At 49.9% G+C, this 9,055-nt stretch overlaps 1 protein-coding gene across 2 annotated transcripts in view; it reads left to right on the forward strand.

Moving 5' to 3' along the window:
• SCN8A (sodium voltage-gated channel alpha subunit 8) overlaps positions 1-7,016 on the forward strand; it is a 213,384-nt gene extending 206,368 nt beyond the window's left edge. The window contains exon 26 of one of the 2 annotated variants that reach the window (XM_023211079.2): positions 442-7,016. In XM_023211079.2, coding sequence (XP_023066847.2) covers positions 442-1,589 — 1,148 coding nt within the window. In that variant the 3' untranslated portion in view covers positions 1,590-7,016. The remainder of the gene's footprint in view (positions 1-441) is intronic. The other variant, XM_031936307.1, reaches the window with a different exon arrangement.
• The last annotated feature ends 2,039 nt before the right edge of the window (positions 7,017-9,055 follow it).

Consider the following 9,055-nt stretch of genomic DNA (forward strand, 5'->3'; position numbering starts at 1 on the left):
TTTTGGAGACAGGAGTCTTGGTCTGTCACCAAGGCTGGAGTGCAGTGGCGTGATCTGGGCTTACTGCAACCTCCACCTACCGGGTTCAAGTGATCCTTGTGCCTCTGCCTCCCAAGTAGCTGGAATTACAGATGTGCACCACCATGCCCAGCTAATTTTTTATTTTCAGTAGAAACAGGGTTTCACCATGTTGGCCAGGCTGGTCTCCAACTCCTGGCCTCAAGTAATCCACCTGCCTTGGCCTCCCAAAGTGCTGGGATTACAGGCGTGAGCCACCATGCCCAGCCAAAATGTCACTTTTTGAGAGTTCAGACTGAATAGTAAGGCACTTATTCTGCAAAGCCCTTTGAACCTAAGGGTTCCACAGTGCCAGGTAAAAAAAGTGAAGAGAAAGGGTGTCTCCAATCTCAATAACACAACGTCTTCTATTCCTCTTCTTAGGAATGTTCCTGGCAGATATAATTGAGAAATACTTTGTTTCCCCAACCCTATTCCGAGTCATCCGATTGGCCCGTATTGGGCGCATCTTGCGTCTGATCAAAGGCGCCAAAGGGATTCGTACCCTGCTCTTTGCCTTAATGATGTCCTTGCCTGCCCTGTTCAACATCGGCCTTCTGCTCTTCCTGGTCATGTTCATCTTCTCCATTTTTGGGATGTCCAATTTTGCATATGTGAAGCACGAGGCTGGTATTGATGACATGTTCAACTTTGAGACATTTGGCAACAGCATGATCTGCCTGTTTCAAATCACAACCTCAGCTGGTTGGGATGGCCTGCTGCTGCCCATCCTAAACCGCCCCCCTGACTGCAGCCTAGATAAGGAACACCCAGGGAGTGGCTTTAAGGGAGATTGTGGGAACCCCTCAGTGGGCATCTTCTTCTTTGTAAGCTACATCATCATCTCCTTCCTAATTGTCGTGAACATGTACATTGCCATCATCCTGGAGAACTTCAGTGTAGCCACAGAGGAAAGTGCAGACCCTCTGAGTGAGGATGACTTTGAGACCTTCTATGAGATCTGGGAGAAGTTCGACCCCGATGCTACCCAGTTCATTGAGTACTGTAAGCTGGCAGACTTTGCAGATGCCTTGGAGCATCCTCTCCGAGTGCCCAAGCCCAATACCATTGAGCTCATTGCTATGGATCTGCCAATGGTGAGCGGGGATCGCATCCACTGCTTGGACATCCTTTTTGCCTTCACCAAGCGGGTCCTGGGAGATAGCGGGGAGTTGGACATCCTGCGGCAGCAGATGGAAGAGCGGTTCGTGGCATCCAATCCTTCCAAAGTGTCTTACGAGCCAATCACAACCACGCTGCGTCGCAAGCAAGAGGAGGTATCTGCGGTGGTCCTGCAGCGTGCCTACCGGGGACATTTGGCAAGGCGGGGCTTCATCTGCAAAAAGACAACTTCTAATAAGCTGGAGAATGGAGGCACACACCGGGAGAAAAAAGAGAGCACCCCGTCTACAGCCTCCCTCCCGTCCTATGACAGTGTAACTAAACCTGAAAAGGAGAAACAGCAGCGGGCAGAGGAAGGAAGAAGGGAAAGAACCAAAAGACAAAAAGAGGTCAGAGAATCCAAGTGTTAGAGGAGAACAAAAATTCAGTATTATACAGATCTAAAACTCGCAAGTGAAAGATTGTTTACAAACTTCCTGAATATTATCAATGCAGAACAGCTGTGGAGACTCTAACCTGAAGATCTATACCAAACGTCGTCCGCTTACCACGTAACACAGCTGCATCTTGAGCAGTGACCTGCCAAGGGCAAAGGACCCCGCTCCCTAGACTCACAGATTTTCTAATGCTTGGGCAGGTGGTTACTGCATGTTCCACATCAGTCAATGCAACTTAGGACAAAACTAACCAGATACAGAAACAGAAGAGAGGCTGCCGGGACCAGCATATTTCCGTTGCAGCCAAATGGATTTTATTTTTTCATTTTATTGATTCTCAGAAGCAGAAGGCATCACTTTAAAAGTTTGTTTGTTCATGCAAACTATATTTGCATTCTTACATTAGTTAAGCTAAGCAGCAAAAAGAAAACACACACACACACACACTCACATTTAGCCCATGTCATTTAATTGTCAGTTTCTTTGACATAAAGCGCATCTTCTCCACATGGGCTTCACGTGGTTTGGAGATGGGTGGGGGAAAACAATCAGGTTTCTTCAGGCTGAGGAGGACTTGCTCAGGCCGATTCCAAACATTGTGCTCGTTCAATGCGTAGAAATGATTTGCATGATGGCATGCCGTGATCAGAAGTCATGCATGAGATCCATACACCACAGGACACTACTAATCTAGTCCCTTGCATTGGGTCAGCCTTTGGACAGGACCCAGCCCTGCACCGTTCACTGTATTTGGAGAAAATGGTAAGAGTTCCATACCGGCTATAATTCTTTATTATGAGTTCTTAAAAGTCCTTCATACACCTTCTGGGTAGGGAAACAACCAACTAATTGACTAACACCACCACCAACAAAAAACAAACCCAATCCAACAAGCAGATGGATCCGTTGCGTGTATATGTTTAACAGACATCTCTAACATACAGCCATTGTTGCACATTTTGCAAGATGAACTATTTAATGCTGCTCTGTGTCCAGTACATGGGGGAGATTTTGATCCCAAATGGCTTGTACTATTTATGTCACTGTAAAACCAAATCCTAGGGCTAAAAAAAAAAAAATTCATTTGTATCTTGCAGTATTTATGATGATCGTTTAGCCTTCATACTGGAGAATTGACACTTATTTGGGGTAGAGATAAAAGTGCTATTCAAAGTAGCACCAGTTTTCTCTAGGGGTAATTTGGGGAACTTAAAACGACCTTTCTTTGGGAGTTATGGGGTCCTCATTTCATTTCGTATCATGTCCTCTGCATTGTGGCTTTCTCCAGGCATGGGTCGATACCGCGAGGGGTTCAGATATTCTGAACTGGCCTCTCTCTTCTGCAGAGGGGTCGTCGCGTACTCACACGCTGCATGGCTCCCCCTGCCTCCATCACATTTCTCCACTGAGCAGGGCTTCCCTTGCCCACAGAGGTGGGTGAGGGTAGCAGCACTGGGGTTACGGCTGTGATTTCCTTCATTTATTATTAGAATAATAGTCACTGGTGGGACCTGAGGTAGAGATGGAGCCGCCTCTGAACCAAGCTCACTTGGTTTCTTTACTGCACTTGTTTTCATGAGAAAGCAATTTAATATTAATTCTTTAGGATGTTCCAGCTTCCCCCAGCGCGTTCCCTTGCAGCCAGTTTTGCAATCTGCTTAGCGACCTGCCCATTGTCATTGAAGTGTGGCTTCTGGGGGAGCATCATTTCTTCCATTCCATCTCCTGCTTTAGGAAAGACAGCTTTTAGTCCAGGGGTTTCTCACCTAATGACTGGATTTCAAAGCCAAGATGCTGCAGTTGAATGTGTCAGTAAGTCTATACAAAGAGTGAAAAGAGACTTTAGCATGTGAACCAAATCAAAATAACTTCTTCCTGAACCATACACTAGAGGGGGAAGAACCACCAACCCATAATCAGACACACCGATCTGCCTTGCAGTAGAAGCACTTTGAAGGTAATTTCACAGTCCACCTGACTAGTTTTGCATAGAACAAACCACAGTAAGTCGGTAAGCAGAGCTTTCTATCTTGTTGGACCACTAGAAACTCTGTCCAGCTCTCTCAAGCGTGCTTCTGCAGCAGCATCCGTAGAATTTTTGTACTACACCCAATACCAGACTGGGAAGGCATATCTTTCAGTGACCCTGCTAACTGCTAGGATGAATGTATAGTAACATGTACAGGCTACATTGTAAACAGCACAAAACAGAAGCTGACATGTGTGGTTATTCTTTTTAAGAGAATTATAAATACTGTAATATAATTTTATTTTATTGGCATGCCTTTTTGTAAATATAAATTATTAACTTATTAAATAGGAAATGGCTTCTGGCTTATGCCATTGTCATGTTTATTTTTATTTTTTATACTTTTCTTTCTTCTTAGAACTTAGATGCTGTCAGCCAATGTACATCCCCAAACCAGACAGACAGACAAAAAATTTTTTATTGCTAATGGTCTTTTCCAAAACAACAAAAAATATATATATTTTTTCCAATGTGCAATAAATTCTAACCACGTCTATGCAAGATTTGGCTAAACTTAATAATTGTTCTTAGGTCTTGAGATGGGCGACAGAGCTGTAAGATCCCGCTAAGTACACCATGTGCTCATGCTAGTGATGTCATTAAGCTACTAGAGCATAGTGATGAGATTTCTCTGAGATGTAACCGTTTCCCTCTGCTAGCTCCTGACCCCAGCCCAATAGGCTGTCTCCTCAGTAACACATGGGCCTTGGTATCTGGCACCCATCAGCCAGCCTCATAGGAAAGAAGCCACCTCCGCTGTATTTGAAGTTTCACTTAAAAAAAAAAAAAAAAAAAACCCTTTTAATCCTTCACCCACTGTCCTTCCACCTGCTCACTCACTCTTTCACCCATCCTGCTCCACACTTCTTTGGTAGTAAATGACACCATCACCAGCAGTTTACACCCGCAGTTAACAGGCATTGAACTGAAAGAATCAGCGATGACGTTTGTATGCATCTTCGCTGAGTGGGTAAGTGGCAACGCTTTGCCAAATATTAACGAAGCCAATCAAAAAGCAGCAGCAGCCACAGTATCACTGCACATATATATAGATATATATAAATATAATATAAATATTTATTTTTTGTAGCCAGGTCCTTGGTGCAGTATTTATACTCCACAATCCACCTTTTAAAAAAAGGACAAAAAGCAAAAAGATGTGTGATGCTGTTAATTTAAAACGCAGAGCCAAAGCCACTGAGCAGCAGCTGACATGGTTGCTGGTTTGTGTGTGAAAAACATTTTTCCCCTCTTCTTTCCTTAACCTCCTTGTTGCTTAGGATGAGGAGACTCTGTAATTTAAAGCAGAGGTTGGGAGGAGGAAGAAACTTCCATGTTAACATGGCCTACTCTCACTCCTTTCTAAATGAGCCACTTTTGGCATCAGAAGTTGACTGGAGAGAGAGAGAAAAAAAAAACTCCCAGTCAAAGCTCCTAAAGCGACAGTGCCCAGAGTTCTTTTATTTTTGCTGCAACCAGCGTAAACCTGTAAAAGACCAACGGTGAAGATGAGTGTACTAGCGAATGCATGGAGGCCAATGCTGCCCTAGTGAGACGTGATAAAAAGTCCATCACTCCTCAAGCCAAAAGGAAACAAAATAAAAATGACCCTTTTTACTGTACAAGGGAAGCCTGTCTTGGTGTGTTTGTTGCTTGACTATCCCAATTCTTGAGTCCTGGGAGGGGTCTGGGAATTGGGACCTTAGCACATTTGGGGAAAAGAGGGGCATGGAGGGAAGAGAAATCAAAGGGGCTCTCGCAAAGTTCTGGCTGAGAAGGAGAGACTGGAAGAAAAGCAAGGTCCTGACCCCCCAGATCCCCACTCACCCATTGCATGTGGCATTCCCCACTACTGGCCGGTGCTTAGAGGCCCATAAAACCCCTCCTCACCTAATCCACCTGGCAGAGCCCTCAGAGATGACGTCAGCCAACCCAGCTGGACTGGCCTTACTTCTGCCTTTCTCACCTGTATGTTCAAAAAATAAAAACCTACCCCCATGGCCCAAAGCTAGGGCATGCGCGATGCCCAACGGCCTCCACTCTGCAAGCTCATACTGGGCCCTGCCCTCCATCACCCCAGACAGGCCCACAGACGAGGGCTGGTCTCCTTCACATTTCTGTGGGGGTGGGGGCACCCTTCCCCTTCCTTCTCTCCCTGTCTTCCTCTGGGGACATCCCTCTCTAGGCCTAGGCCATGTCTCCTGGTTCAGGAACACTCTCTCAGGAGGATATCGAAGTGCCCACTCGAGTCCGCTCCAGTAGCTGCACTCTGGAGCGAGATGGCTGGTAGGTCAGTCCCCATCCTCCTCCCCTCGGCCCCCAGCCTCCAGGCCTGCTGTGGAGGTGAGATCGCCATGGGTCATGACTTTCTGACTTGAGACCTGGGCATCCTCTGTAATGATGCCTCTTTCTTTTCTCAGATGTTGCCCACAGTTTAGCAAAAAGCTTTGTTCATTTTCAGGTACCCCCCACCCTAAAGACTTGGCTGCTACTTGCCAGCCAGGGGGACATCAGGAGAGAAGAGGAAGTCTGGGTTGGGAGGGGCCCAAGTTTTGCAACAGAGTTTCCATTGTTCAGCTCTGTGCTTTCTTGGATTCCCTTTCCGAGATTACCAAGATTTCCTCCATTAAAACTCCTGAGGCACCCCCTGCCCCTGCCCCCCACTGCTGTTTGCTGTACATAGAGGCTAAGTGGGGTGGGGTGGGTGGGTGTGCACATGTGGTGTGTGTGTGTGTGAAGAATGTATATAGGTAAAGGGGAGTGTGGTCCAGTGGTTCCAGAAAAGGGACAGAACTCCTGTGTTCTATCCCTAGCTTGACCACTGGCTCGCTGTGTGGCCTTGGGCAAGTCACTTAACCTCTCTGTGCCTCAGTTTCCCCATCTGTAAAATGGGGATAATAATACTGACCTACCTCACAGGGGTGTTGTGAGGCTTTAACTCAATGTTTTGTAAAGCGTTTTGAGATACAGAGGCAAAGGCGCTAGGGAAGGGCAAAGTATTATTGGACTTAAGGAAGCTGAAATGGTACCATAAATGCTGCTATTCTGAGAGCCATTTTAAACTGCACTGCTCCAACCACCCCCGCTTCTCATCACCAGGACAGCAGGTCGAGAAAATGACTTTCCTTTCACTTGCTTCTGGGGTTTGTGATTATTCAAGACAATTTTCCCCCTTGCTGTATCTCCTTCCCTCACCTCCTCGACTTGTTCCCTGTTCTGTTTATGCGGAAATGGCAGAAATGCTTGAGAAATGAGAATGTGTAAGTGGATTGGAAGTTTATAGTATGAAATTTCAATTTTACTTTGTACTGTACATCTTTTTACTTTAGAATTTGCAATAAAGGGTTACGTCAATCTTGTTTTCAACTCTCCTCTTGGACTGGCCTGTCATTCTGTCATTGCCCTCACACTGAAGCCCAAGGTGGACAGGCGCCACCACCTCGCAGGATCCCTGTGGCAGGGACAGAGTCTGCGTGGGGGCTCACCCTGGCTCACCCCGTTGTCTAGGGAGGCAGTGCCCGAGCCAGTCCCAGGTGTGTGGGAAAGGTTTGGGATTTCACTCAGCATGTCAGGAGGCCTTGCGTGAGGTGGGCAGCACTTTGGAGGCGGCGCCCTGCACGTGGGCACACCCCTCTGTAGTGGTGCTGCCTCTGCACACTCCAGCAGAGCAGCCCCGAGGGGGAACTGCACACCTTGTTCTGGTCCCCATCATGTTTTTCAAGCCCCTTATTGCGCACACACCTTTCATTCTGGAGCTCAAACTTTCAGGTCAGACGGCCGTAGGTTCGAGAACATGACTATGCCACGAACTAGCTGTGGCAGAGTTTCCGCATGTGTGATGGAGACAATACCTTCTCCCTTGTGTTTTCAAAAGTACATCAAATAATGTATGTAACTGGTTAGCACGAGGCCTTGGCACACAATGCTCAATAAGTGGTAACTCTTCGTGGAAGAATAATTGCAAGATAAGAAGGAATCTGCCTGGCGCGGTGGCTCACTCCTGTAATCCCAGCACTCTGGGAGGCCCAGGCAGGCGGATCACTTGAGCCCAACAGTTGGAGACCAGCTTGGCCAACAAGGCGAAACCCCGTCTCTACTAAAAACACAAAAATTAGTGGGGCGTGGTTGCGCACGCCTGTATTCCCAGCTACTCGGGGAGGCTGAGGCAGGAGAATCGCTTGAATCCTTGAACCCGGGAGGCGGAGGTTGCAGTGAGCAGAGATCACACCACTGCCCTCCAGCCTGGGCGACAGAGCGAGGCTCCATCTTAAAAAAAAAAAAAAAAAAAAAAAAACTAAGCTGACAAGAATTGGGCGGTGCACCTGCCACCCTGGGGCCTGGTACCTGAGCCCCTCTTCCACCGGCAGTCCCACGAGTTTTGCTGCTCCTTTCCATCGAATTAACAAACTCTGCCCTTTCGGTATTTCATAACGTTTATAAACCGTCCAAAGCACCACTCCCCCAAGACTGGGCTCCCATTTTACAGCTGAGGGCAGGGGCACTGTGAGGTGAGGGAGAATCTGGCCCATTTGCAGCCCAGGCTCCCGGGGGTGCGCACCGCTCCTTAGGAAGGAGCGGCTTTGTTTCCCAACAGTCCTGCACCGTGACGAGCGGGCTGGGGCTGCCGGGCCACGCCTGGTCGCCGTCGCCGCCGGTGATCCACAGCGTGAGCAGGACGAGCAGCGCCCCGGTGCCCAGCGCCCCCACGAAACCGGTGAGGAGGCCGAGTGCCAGCGGCCCCGCCCAACCCATGGGGCTCCGCTCATACAGGGGCTGCGGCAGGCGCTCCACGATCAGCTCCAGGGCGTCCCAGTCCGGCGCTGGAACCACGGCACGCCGGGGGCGCGGGGCCGGGGCACGGGGCTCGCGGGCGGCGCCGCTGGGCCGCTGCAGGAAGCGCTGCCCGAACTTGCGCAGCTGCAGCGTCGCCTGCTGGTGGAGGTTCTTGCCCAGCTCCCTGGCGACGTCGGGGCGGCCGCTGCGCCGCAGGGCCCGGGCCAGGCGGTCCCAGGACAGGGACGCGGCCTGGGGTGCCAGCCAGGCCGCCAGCGCCTCCCGGCAGCCGTTGGACACCTCTCCGGGCCCGGCTGCCCCGCCTGCCGGGTCCTCGGCCGCCTCTCGCCGCCGCCGCCGCCGCCGGCTCGGAGACCCCGACGTGATGTTGAGCGGCTCGGGCCGCGCCAGCCGGTCCTCAGAAAGCCGGGACAACTCGGCCTCCACGTCGGGCTCGGGCGCCTCCAGGAGCGACCGGAAATGGCCGCACTCCTCTGGGGTCAGCAGCTCGGCCAGACGGACGGCCGCGTGAGGGCCCATAGCGTCCACGGCCCCTGCCGGAGCCCGCACCCAAACCCAGAGCGCCAGGACGAAGGCGCCCGCCGGAGTCCGCGCCGCCATCCCTAGCGGGAACCAG

Source organism: Piliocolobus tephrosceles, chromosome 10 (genome assembly GCF_002776525.5).
Source record: "Piliocolobus tephrosceles isolate RC106 chromosome 10, ASM277652v3, whole genome shotgun sequence".
NCBI lineage: Eukaryota > Metazoa > Chordata > Mammalia > Primates > Cercopithecidae > Piliocolobus > Piliocolobus tephrosceles.